A 26,991-nucleotide genomic window follows, 5' to 3' on the forward strand; every position below is an offset into this window, starting at 1 on the left:
ATATTTTGCATTCTTTGAAGCCAAAGGACCCTGCACAAGTTTTGCTTTGATCAAACAGAAACACATGAAAAATCTGTTGATATCAAGAACATAAACCGGGAAGCTGTTTTTTGTTTTTTTTAATTGATATACAAATATAACAATATAAGAAAACAACAATAACAATACTTCCGACCCACCCTTGTTAATTTGGGACATTTCCCAAATAACAAACCATTTTGTTTTCTTCATTTGTAGCACATATCCCATCTGGCATGATTATGCTCAGTTGTCTGCTGCCCTACATATATTTTACTGCTGTGGCTGATCTCTGTGTTAAGCAGACCTGGGGTTAAACATAAATTTTTCAAAAATGCATTTCAACACAGTGCAATTTGATGTATCTTCTGAAAGTGCCATTGATATTTTTAACACTGAGCGCTAGATTGCAGGTTCAAACAACTGGAATCTAGTTATTCTTTTCCCAGGGTTTATAATTATCTCTGGGCATTCTTAGTGGCAGCAGTCCCTTCCAAGGGAAATCAGACTCTCCCTCTGTTTACCTGCATTTTGGAAATGCATAAATACTTTTTAAAAAAACAAAACAAAAAGCAGGCTTTTGGCTAATAGTTTTATGAAGATCTTATGCTGTTGTTTGTAACTCTTTTCTGCAGTTAGTTATTGTGGTTTATGCACTTACATTATTGTGAGCTGCCCTGAGCTCCCTTTGGGGAAGTAGGGCACGTTATAATTTAAAAATAATGAATAATCATAACTAAAAAGGTATTCAACATATTTTAGAAATTATTTTTAATTTTTTCATAGCTGTCAAAAGATCTCCAAGTATTGAGGGATTTATCCCAACAGTGAATTTCTGTAGACAGTAAAATCTTGCACTTTATCATATGTGCATCATATCTGTATTCCGTTCTGTGTAACATTACAATGATATATCTTGCGTACAACTATGAGCAGTCATTTTTCTATTATTCTCTACACCACCTTCATGCAAACAAAATTGCCCTCATAATCAGTTACAGTGCTTTCTTCTTAAGAGGCATATCCCAAAATACATGACAGGACAGTAAATAATTTGTGGTGTGAATTACAGAAAGTAATGACAAATATATTAAGAATGATCTTGGTCATATTTAGTTATAAATTGGATTTAATAAAAATACAGGAAAAATTCTAACTTACTTTATTGTATTCTTAATCATAGATGCCTTCCAGGATGTCAGATTTGTCAGCAACTTGTCAGGTATGATTATGTAAGATGAAGCAATTATGTATCTCTTTTGAAAATACTGTTTTAATTAATTGACATAAGTAAAACACCAGAAAGCTAATGGTTCTGTAATATATGTAGAAATGACTGGAAGCAAAAGACAAGTAAAAATGTAAAGAAGATTTAATTAAAACATGGAAGGATGTGGGTAGACAAGGGAAACTGGATATAGGTAGACCTTTCACCAGTGCTGGTAGTGAAAGGTATGTTGACCCTTAGTCATGGCATTCTAGTTCTTGGGTGTTTTATTATTTTCTACATTACTATTATAAGTCATCCTATATACCTTTTCTCTGACTTTTCTTATGTGAACTGCTTATCAGATAATGTCAAAGCCTTCCAGCAACTATGAAACACACACAAAAATACGACCAAACATTAAGTTTCCCCCGTTCTGCCCCTCTCCCCCTGAAACAGAAGATTAATGTATAAGATTTGCCACAAGCCTATGTGCAAAGTCAGTGGGTGCCAGTAATCAGAGTCTTCTTTTGAATACCATATTTTGATAAAATTGTCCACATCAAATGTTCTGTTCAAGGCATGCACACTTTTTGTCAGTTTTTCAGATAAGACATTTGTCCATACGTTCTGTTGCTGTTTCATTGTGTGAAAATATGTGAAAAGTGATGAGTTCCTTGTAAAGTAAATTGCGTTGATCCTCTATTTTTCAATGTTCTGGCAATATTTAAAGGATTTAAAGACAACTGGTTCAGAAATTTTGCCAGAATCGTGCAAATCAGCCTGGATAGTTACTTAAAAAACAACAGCTAAGTGCACAAAACTATTAATAGGTATTTTCATCCTAAATTGATGCATATCCAGTACTGTGAGAATGGACAACAGCTTATGCAATTACCTCTTGTGTGCTTCCCCAATTCCGCAAATTGCGATGATTATCTGCAGGTGCTGTTGTGGTCGCTTGGTCCGCCAACATGCTTGCTTTACAGCCAGCCTTGCCATGAAATATTCAGATGTGAAACTGGGTGAAAATCTTAATCAGGAGGTAGAAGAGTGGTCTGTAGAAAAACATACTGAGCAGAGTTCCACAGATGCTTATGGTATCATAAACTTTCAAGGAGGCTCTCATTCGTATCGAGCTAAGGTCAGTATCAAACGTTCCATATATTGCTTAATGGTAGAGTGGAATAATATTGAAATGAATTTACAAGTGAATATGAAAACATATCTAAACATGAAGGTAGTAGCATGTAAAGAGATGAGTGAAGTCAAGGTTCCAAATGACTTCTTTGCACTTTACATTTTAAATTTATGTTTGTGTCCCCCACCCAAAATTGAAGTAATTAGTACGTTCTGTTATTGTTATTATTAATATTATTATTACAATTTTCACACCACCTTTCATCCAAACACAAAAATATATAACATAATTTTTAAATTAATAAGTTACAGAAAACAAGTTACAGATAGTTTATTGAGGTTGCAAAGTTGTTATATCAGTCACATCTTTTAAAACACAATAAAAAGAGAACATTTGAGCTACCTGTGCTATACTGCTTGATTATTTTTTATGAGAATAATAATAATAATTTATTATTTGTACCCCGCCCATCTGGCTGGGCTTCCCCAGCCACTCTGGGCGGCTTCCACAGAAACCAAAAAAACACTAAAATATCATACATTAAAAACTTCCCTGAACAGGGCTGCCTTAAGATGTCTTCTGAATGTCAGGTAGTTGTTTATCGTTTTGACATCTGATGGGAGGGCGTTCCACAGGGCGGGCGCCACTACCGAAAAGGCCCTCTGCCTGGTTCCCTGTAGCTTTGCTTCTCGCAATGAGGGAACCGCCAGAAGGCCCTCGGCGCTGGACCTCAGCGCCCGGGCAGAACGATGGGGGTGGAGACGCTCCTTCAGGTATACTGGGCCGAGGCCGTTTAGGGCTTTAAAGGTCAGCACCAACACTTTGAATTGTGCTCAGAAACGTACTGGGAGCCAATGTAGGTCTTTCAAGACCGGTGTTATGTGGTCTCGGCGGCCGCCCCCAGTCTAGCTGCCGCATTCTGGATGTAGTTTCCGAGTCACCTTCAAAGGTAGCCCCACGTAGAGCGCATTGCAGTAGTCCAAGCGGGAGATAACTAGAGCATGCACCACTCTGGCGAGACAGTCCGCGGGCAGGTAGGGTCTCAAACCAATTAACACACAAATAGCTTAATGTTAATTGGAGTTAAATAATATTGACTAAGACACAAAATATTAACAAAGTGTCTATGCTACAGTGTTCACTATGGAATCACCCTTTTGACAAAATGTTCAATGCTTTTGCAGTGTTTACAAATAAAATAAATCATGTAGCGATTAGGTTTTTAAATATCATTATTGTGACATATTCAGAATCCTCTGGCAGTTCTCTAATTCCCATTAGAAATTTTCATGCATTTGGAATGACCTGTGAAATGCCTATTTACCCTTGCATAAGTATGGTTATAATTTCCTGATTGCATTATTAAAAAAAGGTTAACCCTTCTCAACTCTTTTTTGGTAGTATGTGCGGCTGTCATATGACACCAGACCTGAAGCCATCCTACAGCTTATGCTTAAAGAATGGCAGATGGAACTGCCCAAGCTTGTTGTTTCTGTTCATGGAGGGATGCAAAAATTTGAGCTTCATCCACGCATCAAACAGTTGCTTGGTAAAGGCCTTATTAAAGCTGCAGTGACAACAGGAGCCTGGATTATAACTGGAGGAGTGAATACAGGTGAAGTCTTGACTCTAAATATACTTTCCACTTCACATGCACTTGAGACACTGAGATATCATCTCCGTATGGCTATTTTGATGTCAAATTGGCATCAATATGATTGCAGTCTGCACGGCCATGTGGACAGCAGGCTTGGAATCATTAGGTGTCATGTTGGAAATGACATACATCCACATTGCCAGAAACTACCTCATATTTTCTACCAAGTGGAGCTGCTTATGCTACAGATTCACAGAGAATAAAACTACTGAAGGTGGTACCCATAATTGGCCTGCAAACCTGTGCTCCAGCTCAAAAGTGTAGTAGTTGAAAAGGTGCCCTTCATGATGATCTGATTGATAATAGAATTTTGGATAAGCAAGCTATGATGCGACACATTGGAACTGTTTCATAAGACATGTCTTGTTTCAATCCTGCAAGCTTTTGAACTCGGGCATTGTTGAGGGTGTAAAATGCTTACTTTAAGAAGAGTTTGGATTTGATATCCCGCCTTTCACTCCCTTTAAGGAGTCTCAAAGCGGCTAACATTCTCCTTTCCCTTCCTCCCCCACAACAAACACACTGTGAGGTGAGTGGGGCTGAGAGACTTCAAAGAAGTGTGACTGGCCCAAGGTCACCCAGCAGCTGCATGTGGAGGAGCGGAGACGCGAACCCGGTTCCCCAGATTACGAGACTACCGCTCTTAACCACTACACCACACTGGCATAGTGTGGGTTATAGAAGCACTTGCACACAGTGACATCATAGATACACATTTTAGGCTCAGTTTCTTTTGGAGAGCCCGTTCATGTCACCAGGATTTGTTTGTAATCAGGAAGGCTCAAAACTTAACCTTAGTGTTTACACATTTTTACAAGTCTTTCTATAATACAGTAAACATCGGTCTTAAATGTATTTCAGTGCTAGTGTTATAACATTACTTTGCCTTCTAATATGAGAAAGTGGTTTTTGCTTTTTTGTTTTTTGCTAAAGCATGGTGTGAACTGAGCCATTGGGTTCAGTGGATATTTGCTACAGGTAGAACATACGTTTAGTAACACTACAATATTCTTTGATCCTGAACAGGAGTTGCAAAGCATGTTGGTGATGCCCTCAAGGAACATGCCTCTCGATCATCTCGAAAGATTTGCACTATTGGAATAGCTCCTTGGGGAGTAATTGAAAACAGAAATGACCTCGTTGGGAGAGATGTAAGTTTGCCCATTTATTATTGTTGTGCTCTCAACTGTTTATGAAAAGAAGAAAATTCATAAGTACATTAAGGCTTTCATCAGAACTATTCAATTCATGAAGTAAGGTTGTGATGTGAATAGGAAACTCTTTTTGTGAAATGGATGTCACTTAGCCATCCCAGAACCATGTACACGCAGGTCCCGCTTTGTGAACACATGTTATGTGAAAACTCAACTACCTAAACATGAGGAAATTGTGCCCAAACCTAGCTATACAACTGTACAAACTTATACAAACAGTTGGGTGTGTTCTGAAAGAATCCCAGTGAAATTAAAATAACAGCTTTAAAGAAAATCATTTAGTCCTCTTGTTTGTTTTTTGCTGATTGGGGACAGCCGGTTTGGGTGCCATGTTCCCTATTCCCTGTCTCCTCAGTTCAGTTCCAGCTGCATCTCCCTGCCAGCCACACCATCTCTTCCCTTCCCTTCTCAGAGCCTCCCCTTAAACTTGTCTGCAGAGAAGCTTCTTGTGATGGAACAGCGCCATGCAGCATCAGATCTCAATGCTTAACAGCTGTTAAGTGGAAGGATCGGATCCTGCATGGTGCTCCTTCACAAGCAGCTTCCCTTGCGTGCAGAGAACTGTGATCTCCCCGTCAGCCACACCAGCTCTCTGCCTCGCTTCTTAAATTTTTCTGCCTGTGCCTTCCTACCCTAGTGTAGTTCTTACTGTGCTGCTGCTTCATGAGCAGCTTATATGCACACAAGTTAAGGGGAAGATCTGGTCCTACACACTGTGAGGCAGGAAAAAAAGAAAAGAAAGGAGAAGGGGAGAGCTGGTGTGTGTGTGTGTGAAAATGCTGGGCTGAGGAAAGGAGCCAGAATGACTGTACACAGCCAGCAAAAAAAAACAAGAAGATGACTAAATGACTTTCTTTAAAGCTGTTACTGTATTTTATTTTTGCTGAGATCATTAAGGAAAGTAATTCTCTCAGGGGTGATGGGGCGGTTATGAGCCATGGATTTTTTTGTCATTTCTTCTTGGTCAGGAAAACACTGGGGTTTTCCTTTTAGGAACAATTGAAATCAGTGGTTTGCTATGTGAATGCTCACCTAATGAACCAATTCTGGAGAGCAGATTGTGTTCGCAAAATGGGACCTGCATACAAAGGCATGCCAGAATCAATCTAGTCTACTTAAAAACAACCCTGTCTGGAAACTTTGAAAACCTCAGTCTTCCAATGAGATATTTTAGAGTAAAAACCATCTTGGCAATGATCTTTGGTTGCTTTTTCCTTGCCGTGTTCTTACCTCATTGTGATTTTAAAGAATAAAGAATCCCAATTATGAATAAGATTAACGTGTTGATACTTCCTGGTATTACAACTTGCTTTATATGGGAATGAAGCAGAAATCTGCAGCTGATGGATAAACAGATTGTTGGCAATTGGCAAATGAAAAGGGAATTTTGAAGCCTGCCACACTTTTTTTGGGGGGGGGGATCAGGTTTATATCCATGCGAAGGTCTTTTTGTTTTGTTTTATGTTTAGGTTGTTGCTCCATATCAAACCCTGCTGAATCCTTTGAGCAAACTTAACGTCTTGAATAATCTTCATTCCCATTTCATACTGGTGGATGATGGGACAGTTGGAAAATATGGAGCAGAAGTGAAACTACGAAGAGAACTGGAAAAAACAATTAACCTGCAAAGGATCCATGCACGTATGTGTGGACCATGATTAACTAATTATGTGGTGTTGGCCCTTTTTGTTCCATATGCAGTGTGGGGGTTGGAACTTAAGCTGGTAAAAAGTTGTCTTGACTTGCGTTATTTAGGAAGGGAGCTGGGATTGCAGGTTTCCCTGCTTCCCCATATAGAAATGTAACTGCCACCAGAAAAATAGCAAGTCAAGGAGTGCTGATTTTCTCTTTACCGGGGCTTGGATTATTAAGGATAATTGAAAGAGGCACTCTCCACCCTGCCACTAGAAGTAGTACCTTCCAGGAAAAGCTTTACTACTTCATTTGATTCTCCTGGATGCATTTTTTTATTATTATGATTGACTTCCCATCATTCTGCATTGCCACTATCATGGTAGTTTAATGAAATCTAGAGTAATCCCAATATAACCAGTGGTTAAAAACCAGTTAAAAACAGTAGAATAATGTAAGCATATAGTAGTAAGAAAATAATTTCAACCAATGTTTAGACTTGGGTAAATAAAAATATATATTTGCCTAGTGCTGAAAAAGGCATAATAGCACCAGATGGGACTCCTGAGAAGAATTCAGGAATTGGGGGTAAACATTGAAGGGGAGTAGGTGATCTTTTAGAAATCTGAGTTTTAAGATAAGATATGTTCCCTCTGGCTTGTTCTGGTCAGTGGTCTATCAGTGGTATTTTGGGCCAGTAGATTTTTTTCAGAAATTCTCAGAGGCAGGTCCCTGAACAATATGTTGCAGTAGTCTTAAGTTGGATATGACTCGGAAATGCATAATTGCTTAGGCCTAGGGGTAGGGCAGTCTGTGACCTTCCAGATCCCATCAGCCCCAGCCAGCAAGGCCAATGGTCAAGACTGATGGCAGTTTAGTCCAGCAACATCTGGAGAGCCACAGGTTCACAATCTGTGGCCTAGGCTGTCTTTGCCCAAGAGGAGTCACAGCTGGTTGTCCAGCCTTAACTGTTGAAAGGGGCTTCATGCCACAGATGCCATCAACATCGAGAGATGGGGCCAGATGTAACAATACCTGCAGCCTGTGAATCTGATCCTCTTGTCAGGAATACCGCCCCCCCCATCCAATGCATCACACACCAATATCTCTGCTTAAACTGTATTTCATTCCTTTTGAGATTGAATTCTCTAATTGGTTTCAGACATTACAAAGGTGCACAGTGAATAATAAGTGCGAGTGATTTGCACTTCTCGTCCTGCTTGCACTCTATAACAACAGCAATTCTTCTCTCTTTGCGGGGGGGGGGGGCAAAAGTTATTGTGAGCATGCAACGCTTAGATCTGTGTGTGAATAACATAAGGAAACCCTGACCTTTTTGTACTAATCTGTGTTGCGTCAGTCACAGATTAGCTGCTAAGTATCATTTGTACAAGCTGGCTTCTGGGAATATAGTACATCTACTCCCAAAATGTTTTTAAAACCAATGATCCTGTTTTGACTAGGAGTTGGTAAAGAGAAGCTTTGTAGTGCTTCCGTATTCTGTATTTGTTGTAACTATGGGCTACATTTTTACTGTGTACAGTTATTATGTGTTTACAGTTTCTCTTCCATTTATGTTTATGCTGACACAGTTGGCTGCAGTTTAATTAGGCCTTTGAAATGTGTAAACCACACTTTAGCCCTTGTGTATGATTAACAGTATTAAAATGTGTGCTACTCAGCCTCTTAAGTTGTTTGTGCAATAGAAGGAATAAGGTGAGTCTAATATTATGTTAGAAATTTTGAGCAGTATTTATGCTTACCGCTGCTGAGGAAGATTAGTTTTTGGTGAAGATTTGTATGCATAGTTAAAATGTATTGCCCTTGAACTGCAGAGAATGACTTTTTTGTGTATTTTGTATTCACATTTTTAGTTCCCCAAAAGACCTTTCCAATTCCTTTACTTTGGTAGGGCTGCCAGACCTGAAGCATTTAGTTTCTGCCATGTGACTGTGTGTGCCTTCAAACCATCACCCTAGGCAGATGCTGAACAAATGTTTGATAAAGTGTGGTCAAATGTTTGATGAGTTCTTGGACTCATGGAGAGTTGCTGAATAAGATTTTGACGTGAACAGAGTGAGGAGCTTCAGTTCTTTGTATAGTCCACTGCCCCTTCCCATGACGAGTAGAAAAACTGTGCAAAACAGTCAAAACCATGAAATAAATTGTATAAAATAACAAATCCTGCAATTCTGATTAATACAGGCTGCATAATTGAGCTTTTCGTTGCAGGGCTTAGCTTAGCATTTTTAAAGAATAACACTTCTGTTCTAGATATACAAAGCCCTGTGGGTAGCTCCAGTTCTTTATAAACATTCTTTGAGTATAAGTCATTCTTTCTGAGTTGAGTTTAATGAACTGTGCTGTGCTTATTCTGAAAAAGACATAATGAAAAAAGAACTGCATTTTTTTTTAACCTCTTTTGTCTAGGAATTGGACAGGGTGTCCCTGTGGTTGCACTCATATTTGAAGGTGGCCCCAATGTTATCCTCACAGTTTTGGAATACCTTCAGGAAAACCCACCTGTGCCAGTGGTGGTTTGTGAAGGGACTGGCAGAGCTGCAGACATCCTAGCTTATGTATATAAACAAACAGAAGAGGGAGGGTAAGTCAGAACATTGGTCCATGTAGCCCAGTATTGTCTTCTCAAAGTAGCATCTGTCCAAGGTTTTTTCTCCGCCCCCTCTTGCTACTTGAGATCTTTTCAACTGGAGTTGCTGGGGATTAAACCTGAAACCTTGCCCTCTAACTCCTGAGTCACAGCCCCTCCCCTTGATGGGAAGAATACTTCACATGGTTGCGTGTTTCAATTGATTCTTGTTTCATCTCAGGAATATTCCTGATGGAGCAGAGCCTGAAGTCATTTCAACCATCAAAAAGACATTTAATTTTGGTCAGAGCGAGGCAGTTCATTTGTTCCAGACCTTGCTGGAGTGCATGAAAAAAAGAGAACTTGTGAGTAAATCTCTGCATAATATACCACGACAATAGGGTTGTGTAGCAACACTCTTTAGTATTGTACTTTTCTAAGTAAATGTTTGATTAATCACACCAGCTATGAAAAATTAAAATAGACCAGCCTTCCCCCATTCCTCCACACCTTCCTCCAGAGTCTGTCATCCTAGGACCAAGCTCCAAGGCCCCAACAGAGCAATGACAATAACTTAGTTGGATGCAGCCCCACATGTTGATGCTATGTCTGAGTTGAGCCTCGTTTCTTTCTTAAAAATATGTTTACGCTATCCTTTTTTCCATAGGGTTGATAATTGTTTTTTGTCTTTCAGTCAAGATCCAAAGATCTGTCCAAAGATCTGTGTTGTACCTGCAGATCTTAAATAAGTGTATTATCAAAACCAATGAAGGTTTTCGAAAACCAAACATAATGCCAATCCATTGTGTGATGATAACATACAGTGGTACCTCAGGTTACATACAATGGAGGGAATTGTTATATAAAAATTCAGACCTAACTGCAGGCTCATGCATATAAAGCTTTGGTTATATTTGAACCACTCCACTGCAAAATGAGCCCTGCAACGCATAGATGTCTTTGACTGGCCTTAACCGTCCAGGGGCCCTTTACCTTATCTTTACCTTAAATGCTTGTCAGTGTGTGTAAATTTTAATTATATTGATGCGTTGTGAGGCACATGGCATTAAACTTTTCTTTTAATTGGAATTTGCTAAGCTTTAAATGGTGGTATCTGAATTACATGTGTAATAGTAGTATATTAGTACAGTTGTTAACTGTAGAAGAGTACTGCTGGTTATTAACTGCAGTTAATTATTCTGCAGTTTCCTTATATGGTTTTAGAATTATGTATATACAACAGCAGATTATTTTAATGCATTTTCTTTAGTTTTGTTATGGTTTATGGCTAGACAAATGAACTGTTACAAATCAACTATATGTAAAGGAACTATTATGAGATTAAACCTCCCCCCCCCATATAATTTTCAAAACAGATCACTGTGTTCCATATTGGATCTGATGAGCATCAAGATATTGATGTTGCAATCCTTACAGCGCTGCTAAAAGGTGAGTTTTTGACCTTAAAAGCATATTATAATTAAGCATGCACTGAATGTTTTTGGGGTGGGGACGATGGGCTTTCTGATTGGACTGATGGAAGTTGTAGTCATTCAGCATCCTTGGAGCACCAGGTTGGCTACCACTGGTTTGCATAGTGTCGTCTCATCCTACATAGCCATTTCAATATAGCTTTGTGATAACTTCATAAATTTTTATTTATTTTATTTACGGCTATTAGCCCATAAAATATGTACATAACTTCATAAAACTCTTCCAAAGTGAGTGCATTGCTTTCTGGATCTGAATAGGCAAACACTTTCTCTCCTTTTCACAGTACCATCCAAAATATTACTGGGGACGCTGTTGTGGTTGTTGTTGTTGTTGTTGTTGTTGTTGTTGTTGTTGTTGTTGTTATTTATATATCACCATTTATCAGAAGATCTCAGAGCGGTGTGCAACATTAAGAAGATATTTTAATGAAGCATAATAATAAAAACACAATACAAACCATAATAATAGACAGCATGATAATAAAATAATCATAATAACAGTCCTGCCTCACTCACACATTTACCAGGCCGTAGATTATTTAATAGCTGAAGGAATGTTTTTGCCTGGCACCTAAAGACATGTAATGATGGTTGCCAGTGAGCCTCTCTGGGGAGAGTATTCCACAGATGGGAAGGCACCACAGAAAAGGCCTGTTCTTGTGTTGCCACCCTCTGAATCTCTCGGGAAGAGGAGGACGTAGAGAAAGGCCTTGGTTGACAAGCAGGGTCCAGGTCAGGTAGCATGGTGAGAGGTTGTTCTTAAAGTATCAAGGTCCTGAGCGATTTAAGGCTTTATGGGTCAACACCAGCACTTTGAATTGGACCCAGAAACTGTCTGGCAGCCAGTGCAGTTGGGCCAGGATCAGTGTTATATGCCCAAAACTTCTTGTTCTGGTGAGCAGTCTGGCCACGGAATTTTGCACCAGCTGAAGAGGCAGCCCCATGTATTACTCATTGCAATAATCCAACCTAGTGGATTTGGCCACAGAAGTTAGACTATTCCTGTTCAGATAGAGGCATCTCTGGCCACCAGCCAAAGTTGACAGAAGGCACTCCACACCACGGGGTGTTACTTCCTTCTTCCTTACTTACTTCCTTCACGGGGTGTTACTTCCCCTCCATCCAGTCTAGGGAGCTACTCACTAACAATTGACATAAGCTTTCACAAATTCTGCCCATTTCAGCTCCGCTTTAGTAATAAGCCACAATCTGTAGTACTCTAAAAGAGGGCATATCTTTTTTCCAGCAGATAGGTTCTATTTTACCATGAATTGTATAGGCTATGCATTATTTCCCTAGCATAAGGTAAGGCATGAAATCAGCTGAAAACAAGAGTTTTATGGTGAACAGGTTTGAATCTGTATCTGAAGAAGTGTGCATGCACACGAAAGCTTATACCAAGAACTAACTTAGTTGGTCTTTAAGGTGCTACAGGAAGGAATTTTTTTAGGTTTGAATCTGTTTTCTGTGTTTGTTTTCTAGGCACAAATGCTTCTGCGTTTGACCAGCTTGTCCTTACACTTGCGTGGGACAGAGTTGACATTGCCAAAAATCATGTTTTTGTTTATGGACAGCAGTGGCTGGTATGTAGACATGGTGGTTCATAGCGGTGACTTATTAATAAGATGTTGAATTATTGTTAAGGAATCGTCTGTCAAAACCATAATGCTCTGGTGTAGACAGAAAGCTTCCTGATCACCTATTCATACAGTCTCAGACACTCTTTGCCTTTCCCTCTCCTGTGCAAATTGCCCCCTTTCCCTGTTTGGAGCAAATTATATTTTGCAGACAACTGTACTTAGTGCGAAGATGAGTACTAAGAGCATAATGTGAACCAGCAAGGTGCTCAACAATCACGTTGCAAGGTGATTGAGCAGGTGTGGTTGCCATGCAACTTCAGACACTCTTGGATCTCACTAATAATTTAGGCCCATTTCAATCTGGTTTCTGATCTGGATTTGGCACTAACACTGCTTTCGTTGGGGAGAAGAACAAGGAAGTGCAACCCTGTTAGCTCTTCTGGATTTCTCTGTGCTGTTTGTTAAGATTAACAGTGGTATCCATTTAAACTCTAAGTGTCTGTGGTGGGGATCATGAGCATTTCACTGCAGATACAACTTTCAGACTTCAGTTGGCACAAAATAAAGTTCCTTGATGCAGAATTTGACTTCAGTCTCTTAAGAGGTGTCCAGATGCATAAGGAACAAAACAATTGTCCAAAATATATAGTAGACTTTGGCATACTAGTTTTCTCAATTCTCATATTATTTCAATTTAAGGACTGTCTTTATTTCTTCAGGTTGGGTCTTTGGAACAAGCTATGTTAGATGCCCTTGTGATGGATAGAGTTGCCTTTGTGAAACTTCTTATTGAAAATGGAGTGAGCATGCACAAATTCCTTACAATTCCCAGACTGGAAGAACTTTACAACACTGTAAGTGGATGTTAATTCTTATTTTTATTATTGTTATTAATTACACCCATTAGTTACTTTTTTGCCATGTCAACAGAGTGATTTGCAATATTTTAAAAGCAAGAAACCCCATATACATACATTAAAACCAACATTTTAAAAAAACTACAATGAAATATCCCACCCACATGAAAAGGCAATAGATAATTAAAAGCCAAGTGCCCAGTTAAAAAGGAATTGGTTTTGCCTGGCACCTAAAGATATTTAATGATGGCACCAGATGAGCCTTTCTGGGAAGAGCATTCTGCAAGCAGGCAGCCACCTGTTTTCATGTTGCCACCCTCCAGATCTCCATGGAGAGGGCACATAAAGATGATGATCACAGGGTTCAGGTCGGTTCATATGTAGAATAAATTTAGCAACAACAATTCTCTTAAGATTCCCAAGTTGTATTTCTATTTCATTTATAATTTTCATATAAAAACATGCATTCAAAGTGAAATACTGTTTGAGATTGATTTGGGTAACAATTGAGGGGGGTGTTTAATGGAAGGTTGTCATTTTTATATCAGTAACGGTACAGAATTTTAGGTGTAAAACATGAGCCTTCATTCTGATTGTGCAAGCTTTTGGAGCATGCGTTGAAGAAAATAATATTATCCTGCATTCAAGAGCTGATCTCAACTAGCTTATGATGATGGCCTTGAATTTACCTGTGGAAATTGAAATGCTGATTGCATCTTTTGGATATAAATAAGTTCATAGGGAGTTTTTAATTACGTCCGCCTCTTGATGCTGTTGAAGCGTATTCTGCTGTTGCTAATTTTGCTGTCTGGTCTTTGACCACAATAAAGATTTATTGATTGCATCTTTTGGAAGGGCCAAATAGTTGACATTTCTTTCACAAGGTTAAAAAGTGATAAAATCTAGCTCAAGAGAAATGAGTGTGTTTTGAAACAGCAGAGGACTGAGAAATTAGATTCAAGCGATGCTAGACAAATTAAGGAAGGGAGCCAGTACCTGCAAACCCTCCTTACACTTTAGATGATTTGCCCCAAAATTATTGAGGAGAAAGGCTAGGAGGGAAATTACAGCTGCTACTAAAGCTTTCCTCTGCCAGTTACTGCCTTATTTTGGGTTACGGATTAAACCCATAGGGAAGGATGGACATCTCTTACTGACTCACAGGATTCTTCTAAGTGAAAAATACAAAAAAGCTGTTAATTATCAAAAGATCAGTTTTTATTTTCATGTTTGCAGGGAAGCATAGTCTTTCTTTATGCCTGGTGAAAGCTTTGGTTAGGTAGAGCTGTTCTAGAAGTATAGTAAATTAAATTGTTATAGTGCTTCTCTTGGATTTTTTTAAAGCGTCAGTCAAATTATTTAATCATGTAGAAGATAGTGCTTCTGTTTTAATTTAAAAAAAATACAGAGTTATGTAGAACCTGGATAATTGAAAAAACAACAACACAATTTTGCAATCTGTCATTCTACTACTTTGTTTTGTCACATGCCTCAGTGTATCTAAAAGTCTGCATTCTTCTCTTCTACATCAAGAAACAAGGCCCAACAAATCCAGCGCTGCTTCATCTTGTTCGAGATGTCAAACAGGTAGGGCTCTTGTGAAAATACTTTAACATCTCTAGATGCACACAAACAAGAAACTATGTTTTAATTCTCCTTCTCATATAATTATTATACTAATAACATTTTAAGTGCTTACTGTGGTGTGTATAGTGGAGAACTTGCTTTTGGGTAAAGTAAGAATTTTAGAATGTCATTCACAAAAAAAAATAATGGGTGCACTTTGCTTCATGTCCAAATGGATGCTTGTCCATAGCTACATATTCCTTCATGTCCTTTCTGTGTTTGAAGGAAACCAAGGACCTCATGCACAGAAGGAGGAACGGCATGCATCTGGGCTGCTCCAGATACTCCAACCATAGTTTGTTGTTGCACCTAAATTGAGATGTGGAGTCACTTTGTTAGTCCATGTTGCCCAACTAGCAGTGACCTTGCATTATATGCCAAGGTGTCTTTCCCTGGGGAGTGCTTGGGGCTGAACACAGCACCACTTTTTTGCAGAATGACATCATGTGATACAGAGATTGCAGCATGTATTAGTGCTAAGTTAATACTGTCTTGTCCTCAGGGAAACCTTCCTCCCGGATATAAACTCACTTTGATTGATGTGGGGCTTGTTGTGGAATATTTGATGGGAGGAACCTACAGATGCACCTACACACGAAAACGCTTCAGAGTGATATACAACAGTCTCAGTGGCAGCAATCGGGTATATGGTTTCTTTTTTTCTTTTTGAAGTAATGCATAAAAGGTAGTATTTAACCTCTTTAAACAATTCAGTTAATGTAAAATAACAGCAGCTCATTTCTTAGAAGGGTGTTTCTCCTGAGATCTTTAGAGTGTTTTGTGTACTTGGAACTGTACCAATGTATGTATGTTTGCATCTGTCTCGAGACAATGGAGTACACTGCCTGGGGCTGCAGGAGTACTAAACTGCATAGTAGTTGTCATGGATTGGTTAGACACAGGAATGGTGGTAGGAACCAGCTTGAGAACCACCAAGGGAAGAAGGCTCAGAATACAGGGAGTGGTGGTGGGACGACGACGAGTGGTCAGAGAGAGAAGACAGCGAAGAGGAGGTGTCGGAAGCTGGAGGTGTAACAGGGCTTGGTGAGGTAGGAGAGTCTGTGAAACAGAGAAGTCAGGAATCAGAGGCCGAAGCTGAAGCAGATGAGTGGAAGAAGGGAGGTCAAGAGGCAGAGATGAGTCACGCTTGTTAAGAGTCACGGGTTTCTTCTCCTGCTGCGACAAGCTCCCCCCCCCCCCCCCATGACTCCTAGAACCAGGAGAGACATGAAATGGGAGGAACCCTGGAGAGGAGGAGACATAGACGGCAGGGACCTTTAGTCTTGGTAACTGATTTCATGGAATAAGACCTACAGGGAATGAGCTGCTCTGCTCCTTAGGCCTGTCACTCAGCCAAGTCTGTGGAGATAATGTTGTTGTTTTTTCTAATAAAGAATTAGCTCTGACTTTGAACTGTGCAATTTACTGGTCTGCTTTCTCTGTGACAGTATCAATAGTAATATACTGGACATGATCCAGCTGCACTTAAGTGCTTCGATTTTTGCTGGATTGTGCCCAAAGCATTTTGGATTATTATCTCAACAAATATTAAAAGAATATTGCAGGGTGGGCCACTATCATTCCAACATTGTAGATGGGGATTGAGTCTGAGAGACCTTGAACTGCCCTAGAGGTTTCCAGGAAGCTTGTAATCGACATGAGAGTTGAACTGAGACTCTGCACAGCTTATATTCTCACCACTATGCAAAAATAAACTACTTTGTCTTGGCTATATACAAATATTTATGGTTTTGTCCTTCAGATAATGAGTTACTGTGCATCTCAATGATTTCACATAATTCAGGCACTGTGCTACATTATAATCATGTTTTTCTGTTTCCCCACCACCAGCGGTCTGGGCGAAATGCTTCAGGCAGCACCCCTCAATTGCGTAAAAGCCACGAACCTTTTGGTAACAGGGTGGATAAGAAAGAGAAAATGCGGCATAATCACTTCATCAAAACTGCCCAGCCTTACAAACCAAAGGTATGAGGCACACAGCTGCCCTTGAAGGAGATGAAGTTGGAACAGGGCTCTTGTTTTCGTGATGTGATCTTGGCATGTACGGAGGTGTATATAAATAGTGCATTGTACTGTACTTCTTGTAACAGCCTTTAAAGCACACATGCCATAATTGAAATTGGAGTTGCAGAAGTGATACAGATAATCACTATAATTGTAGCAATTCCTTTTCTGACACATGCGAATGAGCTGAGAAATTTCGAAAGCTAAATGAAAGTTCCTTATCTCTGATTTTGTGGCCGTGGAACCTTGCTTGTATTTCCCTCTTTTGCTTTTCTTTATAGCATGGCATTTCTTTATAGCAAGGTTCTCTCTCAGGCTAAAATTATCTTATTTGTGGGCGGAGCTGCTAATTTTGATACTTTTCTTCATGATATATTACTTCAGTTATTTTGGTGCCTTTCTTTGAATGATTCTTACCTGAAATAATCTCTTACTGGTGAGTTTTTAACAAATATCTGATGTCTGAGTATCACATTTCACAGTTGTGTTTTCTCTTTAAACTTTATAATTCTAGCTGCCCTTGTAAAACCTTTAAATTACTACCTTTTTTTTAAAGGCCGATAACACTTCAGAAGAAGGAAGAAAGAAGCAAACCAAAGATGACATAGTAGATATTGATGATCCAGAAACGAGACGCTTTCCTTACCCTCTGAATGAGTTGTTACTGTGGGCAGTACTAATGAAGAGGCAAAAAATGGCTCTTTTTTTCTGGCAACATGGTGAAGAATCCATGGCGAAAGCCTTAGTGGCCTGCAAGCTATATCGTTCAATGGCCTATGAATCAAAACAAAGTGACCTTGTTGACGATACCTCGGAAGAACTGAAACAGTATTCAAAGTAAACATTCTATTTTGTTAAAATCCTTAAGACAAATTTCAGCTTCTTGTTTCCTAGTAGTTGCTAGAAGCTAATGCTGAAGATGCAGAAAATGGAGAATGTCAGGTTGGGCTTTTGTAGATGATGGAGTTTAACCACAGTGCCATATGCATTTTTTTTCTATTCATTTCCCATAGCTGTTATCCACTCACCCCTTTTGCCTGTTCTGGCTGGTTAATTACAATCTCCTACTAGCTTTTCTAAAATTGCAAATCCTTTTTAAAAGCCTGAATTATTTTTGTTCTGGTTAGATGTCACTTCCTGAAATCCAGCAACAGATAACTGGTCCAGGGAAATCTTGGGTATAGATTCAGAAGAATGCATCAGGCACGCCTTTTAACTCACTCAGAGTAACAGGGAAGTGCTGAGATGAAACCAGTTTTCTTTTTGGCCATACAGAGTTGTATCCACAGGTGTCTCTCTTACAACAGTAGTAAGCAGGTGCTTCCATTCAGTTCAGGAGGTTCAGTGTTTGAAGTCTAGTATGGGTGAAAGAATTGGCATATTTAATATGTTTGTGCATCTTTAACATTGTATGTCTTGTGATTTTTGCCCCCCCCCCCCCCAGTGAGTTTGGGCAGCTGGCAGTTGAGCTATTAGAACAGTCATTCCGACAAGATGAAACTATGGCTATGAAGTTGCTAACTTACGAGCTAAAAAACTGGAGTAATGCCACCTGCCTTAAACTAGCAGTGTCTTCACGGCTTCGCCCTTTCGTAGCTCATACTTGTACACAGATGTTGTTGTCTGATATGTGGATGGGAAGGCTGAACATGAGGAAGAATTCATGGTACAAGGTAACTAATCTATAGACAATACCTTCCTTGGAATCCATTTTTGCTGTTATTTTAGTAATGCTTAAGTGAAAGGGATATGTTGAAAGCATAGTCATGCAAAGTTTTTTTTCCACTGTAATCTTTATGTAGGCTAAGCAAAACAGCTCTTTAAATTAATCAAAGTGAGAGGTGATACTGGAATGAACAATAACTTTTTTTGATGCTTTATTATCTTTTTTAAAAAAGGTACAGAAATGTAGAAGGCAGAAACCAGGCAAGTAGCCCTTAACCAGAGGTGGATACTTAGATCATCATGAGAACTAATCTACTACTAAAAATGTAGTGGTGAAACATTAACAGACTGAAACCCCCTTGTAAAATTGAAATGTCATTATGCTTTCTACGGGTAGTAAAGTAAAATTTGATGTAGAAACTTCATATTTATATTTTAGTAGCTGAAGCTGAGCAAGTGAGAAGGCTTAACAGAATTCAGACAAATCAGCAGGATGTGAGTGGGTGTAGGTTTTCAGAATGGCATATGTCAAGTAAGCCATATAGTCTGAATTAACAATAAGAGGTGTGTTTCTCTTTGTATACTGCACTGAAAATTTGCCCCACTGCGTTAGACTATAATAAGAAAATTATTATGTAAAAGTACAGTGTTGACACAGACCATCCTTAAGCATCATTTTAAAGTATGATGTGCTGTTGTCTGTCTTGTGTTCCAATTTGTCATCTCTAACTTGCTTTGCTAGTCAACTAAGAGTAACACTCATTTTATGAAGGTGGGTGGGCATGCTTCAGGATCTATGATTCTTCAATGGCATTAGGGAGATATGCCTTCTGCAGCCTCGACACAGTCTAATACTGATAAAAGCATTAGGATGAGGGGTAGAAATCTATTTGAGCACATTTTCTCTAACAACTTTTTAGAAATTGCAGATATTTGTTCCCTCAAGAATATTATGGAATGTTCTATGTGTATCTGTAGTAGTTAAAAAAAACAACACCTAATCATTCTTCTACATCTTTTACTTGCTACCTGACAGATTTTGCTGAAATGTGGGAGAGGGCGGAAGAGGGGACTTCTGTGTGCTGGATAGTTCTGATTTTTTATTTTTTTTAGAAAAATGTGTTAGTGAATGGGAAGTATTTTGTCTTAATAACTTGATGTTCACATCTTACAGGTAATATTGAGCATCTTACTTCCCCCTACCATACTAATGCTAGAATACAAAACCAAGGCAGAAATGTCCCATATTCCACAGTCTCAAGATGCACATCAAATGACTATGGAAGACAGCGAAAACAACTTTCAAAACATAGCAGAAGAGATACCAATGGTAATTCTACGCACAAACACTTAACACGTTTTTAGCAACGAAGACTAACTTTACTCTCATACATGATTTTAAATTGTGTTATTTTAATGTTAGGAAGTGTTTAAAGAAGTAAGGGTCTTGGACAGTACAGAAGGAAAGCATGACATGGAGGCAACAGTAAAACCCAAGAGGCTTCCCATTACGCGAAAGTTTTATGCCTTCTATCATGCACCAATAGTGAAATTCTGGTTTAACACGGTGAGTTTTTTGTTTCTATGTTTTGTTTTGGAAAAATAACTCTTTTGTTGTTGTTGAAAAAAACTACTTTTCTTAATATTTATTTTCAACATTTTACTTTTTATAGTTGGCCTACTTAGGATTTCTGATGCTTTATACATTCGTGATTCTTGTGAAAATGGAAGAGCTGCCCTCAATTCAAGAATGGATTGTCATTGCATATATTTTCACGTTGGCTGTTGAGAAGATTCGTGAGGTATATTTGCATTTGTAACGTGCTCTTTAATGCAGAAGAGGATTTAGATATACTTTCAAGAGTCAGCATAAGTACGCTGTGCAAAACGTGTTGCCCTCCAGATGTTCTTGGCCTACAACTCCCCGTATCCCTAGCTAGCAGGACCAGTGGTCAGGGATGATGGGAATTGTAGTCTCAAAACATCTGGAGGGCTGAGGTTGAGGAAGCCTGTGGTAGGGTATTGATGCAGTACTCGTTTTCTGCAAGTCATATGTTGTAAATTGGGGGCTTGCCACAGAAGCATGCTCCTTCCTCTTCCATTTTGTTGGATTCAAATTCCTTTCTCCGTTTATTAGCTTTTAGCATGATGAATGCAAGCCAGAGTCCCTCATTACTATAGTTCAGGCATAGGCAAACTGGCCCGCCAGATGTTTGGGACTACAATTCCCATCATCCCTTACCACTGGGTCCTGTTAGCTAGGAATGTTGGGAATTGTAGTCCCAAACATCTGGAGGGCCGGAGTTTGCCTATGCCTGCTGTAGTTCATGGAACCACTTCCTACCATGGCTTCAGTCTTTGATTTACATTAAACTTGTTTTATATTGATGTATGTACATAACTGCTACCTGCCTTTTAATGCCTTTTGATGTAAGACGAAATGAACTGTGCCCAATTTCTCATTATTTTTACAACAGATCTTTATGTCAGAGGCGGGCAAGATCAGTCAAAAGATTAAAGTGTGGTTTAATGATTACTTCAATGTCAGTGATACTGTAGCCATTATCACATTCTTCATTGGTTTTGGACTAAGATTTGGAGCACAGGGAAACTTCAGTGAAGATACTTACAATTCAAATTACGTTTTCGTTGCTGGAAGGCTAACTTACTGCCTGAATATAATCTTTTGGTATGTGAGATTACTGGATTTTTTGGCTGTAAACCAACATGCTGGACCTTACGTCATGATGATTGGGAAAATGGTAAGCTTTTTTCCTACCAAAATTAAAAGTGTGTTGTGTGGGATGATGATGATGATGATTATTATTATTTATATTCCACCCGATACTCAGAGGTCTCAGGGTGGTTCACAGAATAAAATCAAAATATAAAACCACAAAATACATAATCAGAATAAAAACAACCCAATAAACCCCCTCTCCCCCAAAAACCCATATTTTAAAAGGGCATAGGATGTCAATCAGTTAAACCAAAGGCCTGGATAAAAATGAACATTTTTGCCTGGCACCTAAAGGTATATAATGAAGGTGCCAGGCGAACTTACCTGGGGAGAGCATTCCATAGACGGGGAGCCACTGCAGAGAAGGTCCTGTTCTCATGTTGCCACCCTCCAGACCTCTTGAGGAGGAGGCACATGAAGAAGGGCCTCAGAAGATGACAGGGTCCAGGTAGGTTCATATGAGAAGAGGTGGTCCTTGAGCTATATTTTAAATATATTTTATTTGCAAACATTTCAGAAGTGTTGTATTTTACAGTCATTTGAAACAGGTATTCCACCAATAAAGATGGACAGCTGTGTATTGGTTTTTCTAAGGCAGTTTGCTGTACGTGTAGAAGGAGGACAAGTGGAGAAAAACAAGAAGCCACAATGTTGGCTTGTGGAGTATTTCACACCATATGATCAGATTGAAATATCATATCAGGAAGTTCCACAAGTTCCCAGTACTCCACTGCTGTAGGCACAAAAAGTCTCTTTAAGTTTATTGGGAACTTAGCAGTTGAACACTGAAGTCACAGATACGTACTGCTGTTTCAAAGACTGGCTGTCCCTAGGTGCTTGCAAAAGGGGGGAAATTAGTTATGCCTCAGAGAAGAGCAGGGATCTTGCAGATGCATGCATCTGATTGGGGAGGGATGCTCCTCACAGTCTTGTCCTAATTCTTATGGAAGTTACAGTGCATTTCTGAGGAACTCAAGGGAACTAAAGTCAAAATGGAAGTTCAGAGTGGCCACTTGCCCTCCCTAAGCCACTCTTCCTGGAATTACCAAATATTATATTATATTATATTATATTATATTATATTATATTATATTATATTATATTATATTATATTATATTATATTATATTATATTATATTATATTATATTATATTATATTAATATTTAGTTACCCCTTGGGATGGGTGGAATGTAGAGATAATTGTGATTGGCTGTGCTGATGAATACTGGAGGTTCCTGACCCCTATGGTTGTAATTCATGGGCAGTCATTTAATTTTATCCTGATTCTAATTTTTAAGCTGTATTTTAATCAATTCTTTGATAGTGCTTTAATGTATTTGATATTTGATGTTAGCCACCCTGAGCCTGTTATTGGCCTGGGAGGGCAGGGTATAAATAAAAATTTACTTGCTTACTGTCCAAAGGTGATTGACCAGTGGAGTTGGACAAAAACAAGTCTAGAGTGCCTCTAAATGTGAAGCAATGTGTTGAATATGAATGTAAACAACAAAGAAGGGGTTGGGCTGTAGTTTGGAGGGTTTAAGTGAGGGGTCTCCACTTTTTTAACTGTCTCTTAACTCTGTTTTAAACAGGTGGCCAACATGTTTTACATTGTAGTAATTATGGCACTTGTGCTGCTTAGTTTTGGAGTCCCCAGAAAGGCAATACTTTATCCTAATGAAAAACCATCCTGGGTTTTAGCAAGAGATATTGTCTTTCGGCCCTATTGGATGATCTTTGGTGAAGTTTATGCCTATGAAATTGATGGTAAGATATTTTTATTCCTTCTATTTATTAGCAGGCAAGGGACACTTTTTCTTGTGTCTAAAGAGCACAGAGATGGGAGGGCTAATCTAGAATCTATATTTAATTCATAATGATTTTATTGCTTTTTTGATATTTGTTTTTTAAAATTTTTCTGGAGTTTAGCTGTGTTTTATCTAGATTGTTGTATTGTATACCCCACAGAGTGTGATGAAGTGTTTCCTAAATCTTTCTAAATAAATAAAAATGAAGGGATTATTTATGTATATTCTAATGTATTTAATATTAAGGTATTATTTTAAACCGGGGGGGGGGGGACCTAAAATAAAAAACATGTTTAAACAAATTTAAAATCTCTTTTGATTTTTAAAATTTTAGTTTTTCATCTACAGTGATACATGTATTTGTTCAGAATATGGAAACAAAATTATTTTGGTAAACATGATTATACTATGGAAAAGTGGGATATACATTCAATAAATATGGAGGAATTTTATTTTATTGAAAAGTTTTATTTGTTTTTCATTTTGAAGGGCATGAACTGAAAGACAGTTCTTAACAGATTTAAATAAACTTTCCAGTTGCTGAGGTTGGAAGTTTGGGTATTTAATGCCCACAGACCTGTTTTATTCATAAATTTTCTATTTGGGGCTAAGCTGTGCAGCGGCTTCTGCTACTTGTGTGTTGAAAAAGTATAGGTGATAATATTTTGTTGATGCGCTATAAAGAGCTTTGCTTCTAAGTAACAAATAAACTACTAAATCTTCTCGAACATTTCTTTTTCTTTTCTTAATCTGCAAAGTATGTGCAAATGATTCCCAAACAATCATACCATGTGTTACTGGAGCATGGCTGACACCCTTCCTTCAGGCCGTCTACCTTTTCGTGCAGTACATTATTATGGTCAATCTTCTCATCGCCTTTTTCAAGTATGTTTTTCACATTTTAAGTTGCTATTAAATCAGTGCTTTAAAAAGTAGCTTGGTGATTATACGACCATGGGGTACTCCTGCATGCATCTTCGTCAAATGGGCTCTGTAGCTAGGAATACCTTTTACCAGCTTTGTCTGGTTTGCCAGCTATGGCCATTCCTGTACAGCGATAACTGACTACCATAGTACATGCATTGGTAACCTCTAGGTTGGATTACAGCAATGTGCTCTTTGTGGTTTGGAAGCTCCAGCTGGTGCAAAATATAGAGGCCAAATGGCTGATGGGGGCACATGACCAATAACATGTGACACCATCGTTAAAACATACGCACCAGCTGCCCATCTATGACCAAGCCTTGTTGAAGGTCCTTGTATTAATTTACAAAGCCCTGAACAACTTTGGTCTACGGTACCTTAGGGACGCAGGTGGCGCTGTGGGTTAAACTACAGAGCCTAGGACTTGCCAATCAGAAGGTCGGCGGTTCGAATCCCCGCGATGGGGTGAGCTCCCATTGCTCGGTCCCTGCTCCTGCCCACCTAGCAGTTCGAAAGCACATCAAAGTGCAAGTAGATAAATAGGTACCGCTCTGGCGGAAAGGTAAACGGCGTTTCTGTGTGCTGCTCTGGTTTCGCCAGAAGCGGCTTAGTCGTGCTGGCCACATGACCCGGAAGCTGTACGCTGGCTCCCTCGGCCAATAAAGCGAGATGAGCGCCGCAACCCCAGAGTCGGCCACGACTGGACCTAATGGCAGGGGTCCCTTTACCTTTACCTTAGGAACAGTAGCTGAGATCATTTGCCAGTGTCAGAAGAATATGTAATGTTCTGCCAGCAGAAATTTAGAAGATGCCTCTTTTTGAACCTTTAAATGCCTGCTGAAAAATTTTTCTCTGCTGAAAGTCTTATGCAGGAAATAAAAAAAACATAGTCCTATAATAGTTAGTTGATGGTCTCTGATTTTTTAAGAATCCATGTTTTTAATTATATCTATATCTATATATCTATAGATATATATAGATATATATATAGATAGATAGATATAAAATTGTAAACTGCTTTGATTATTTTATGACATAGTGGTATATTTTTTAATAAATAAAATAAATGTGATAGAAGTTATGCTGTTTGTTTCTTTTGTTTGTACTCTCTTTTAATATTTGTACAGAGCAGAATGTAAGATCATTGCTGCTAGTTTCTAAGATGATCAAACTAAAATGTTTGCCTTCTTTATTCTCTTCTCTTTTTGTTTAGCAATGTGTATTTACAGGTGAAAGCAATTTCCAACATTGTATGGAAATACCAGCGTTATCATTTTGTTATGGCATATCACGAGAAGCCTATCCTGCCCCCTCCTCTTATTATTCTTAGTCATATGGCTTCCCTATTCTGCTGTGTATGCAAGCAGAGAAAGAAAGACAAAACTTCTGATGGGCCAAGTAAGAACAAACAAAAATATGCAACATGGGGTTGTTCTTTGCATTATGTGAAATCCAGGGGTTGATAGGAGCCTGGCTTATGTGTAGAGCTTATGCAAAATCCCTCCCCTCAGTTCACTGTCCCATTAGTGGATGGCAAAGTGGGAGTGGAGGCTCAACAATTTGGGTGTGTGGACAGAACATTTTGCCTTGTTTTCAGGATTGGGGTGAACAGGATGCTTAAGAGAACTTAGGGTGACAGCACATTTTTTTTATCTCTGCCCAACCACTGCTACAAAAATGCTTTCATTATACAGTGGTACCTCGGGTTACAGACGCTTCAGGTTACATACACTTCAGGTTACATACACTTCAGGTTACAGACTCCGCTAACCCATAAATAGTGCTTCAGGTTAAGAACTTTGCTTCAGGATGAGAACAGAAATTGTGCTCCGGCTGCGCAGCGGCAGCAGCAGGAGGCCCCATTAGCTAAAGTGGTGCTTCAGGTTAAGAACAGTTTCAGGTTAAGAACGAACCTTCAGAACGAATTAAGTACTTAACCCGAGGTACCACTGTAAGTGGAATTCTTAAAAAGCTGAACAAGGACTTGCTCTGACCATCACTGCGGACCTCTTTGATAGTTGTGAAGGACCTTGCACATCCATGTCAATCGCCTGACAATACCAAAACAAAACCAGCTGCCCCTACAGAGGAAGATCTTTTGCATTTCAACTTTCAATGCAAGCCAACATTGCGAAGGGACACTTGCACTTATGGCAAGACCCTCTTGTGGGTTTGCTGTAAGTGCAAATCCCAGCACTGTGCAAGTTCCTAATGGGCAACTCTGTAGCGCAGCAGATTTCCGCAGAGTTGCTGACAGCACCAGTCTGCTTATTAGCACCAACATCAAAGCTCCCTTGCCAAGAACTATCAGGAACAATTTAAAGATCCCCATTGTTTCCTGGTAGCTGCTTTCCCACTTGTCACACACCTGATATCACATCGGGACTTGGGCCAGACCACCTGTGGCCAGAGGATCCCCAGCCTGATTAAGAGCTGATTTTGTGAGCAAGTAATAGATATGTGGGGAAGAGGGTTTGAAAGTGGGTTCCCATACTAAATCTGTTCCAGAAGTCCATCCTAAAACCAAAGCATTCTAAAGCCAAGGTGCGCTTTCCCATAGAAAGTAATGCAAAATGGATTAATCTGTTCCAGACTTTTAAAAAGAATCCCTAAAACAGCAATTTAACATGAATTTTACTATTTAACAAGACCATTTCTGGGTTAGGGTTAATTGTAGGACTGGGTTAGTGTTAGGGTAAGGATCGGAATTGGGGTTAGGGTCAGTGTTGTTTTATGTTTTCCTGTGATTTTGACTCATTTGCAGTTGATTTGCTTTTTTCACTTTGTTGTGTTGCTGCTTTTTCATGAGTTTT

At 39.1% G+C, this 26,991-nt stretch overlaps 1 protein-coding gene across 2 annotated transcripts in view; it reads left to right on the forward strand.

The window, feature by feature from the left end:
• Positions 1-26,991, forward strand: part of TRPM7 (transient receptor potential cation channel subfamily M member 7) — a 75,027-nt gene that overhangs the window by 28,608 nt on the left and 19,428 nt on the right. For both annotated transcript variants that reach the window (XM_083475286.1, XM_083475285.1), the window contains exons 3-24: positions 1,202-1,240; positions 2,171-2,369; positions 3,768-3,981; positions 5,050-5,174; positions 6,707-6,878; positions 9,300-9,474; positions 9,701-9,824; positions 10,836-10,908; positions 12,435-12,535; positions 13,252-13,386; positions 14,923-14,976; positions 15,518-15,658; positions 16,867-17,001; positions 17,597-17,877; positions 18,485-18,713; positions 19,880-20,035; positions 20,129-20,272; positions 20,379-20,507; positions 21,183-21,467; positions 23,039-23,213; positions 24,013-24,139; positions 25,392-25,576. In XM_083475286.1, the coding sequence (XP_083331412.1) occupies positions 1,202-1,240; positions 2,171-2,369; positions 3,768-3,981; positions 5,050-5,174; positions 6,707-6,878; positions 9,300-9,474; positions 9,701-9,824; positions 10,836-10,908; positions 12,435-12,535; positions 13,252-13,386; positions 14,923-14,976; positions 15,518-15,658; positions 16,867-17,001; positions 17,597-17,877; positions 18,485-18,713; positions 19,880-20,035; positions 20,129-20,272; positions 20,379-20,507; positions 21,183-21,467; positions 23,039-23,213; positions 24,013-24,139; positions 25,392-25,576 (3,398 nt within the window). The remainder of the gene's footprint in view (positions 1-1,201; positions 1,241-2,170; positions 2,370-3,767; positions 3,982-5,049; positions 5,175-6,706; positions 6,879-9,299; positions 9,475-9,700; positions 9,825-10,835; positions 10,909-12,434; positions 12,536-13,251; positions 13,387-14,922; positions 14,977-15,517; positions 15,659-16,866; positions 17,002-17,596; positions 17,878-18,484; positions 18,714-19,879; positions 20,036-20,128; positions 20,273-20,378; positions 20,508-21,182; positions 21,468-23,038; positions 23,214-24,012; positions 24,140-25,391; positions 25,577-26,991) is intronic.

Source organism: Podarcis liolepis (assembly GCF_965112155.1).
Source record: "Podarcis liolepis genome assembly, chromosome: 14".
Classification (NCBI taxonomy): Eukaryota; Metazoa; Chordata; class Lepidosauria; order Squamata; family Lacertidae; genus Podarcis; species Podarcis liolepis.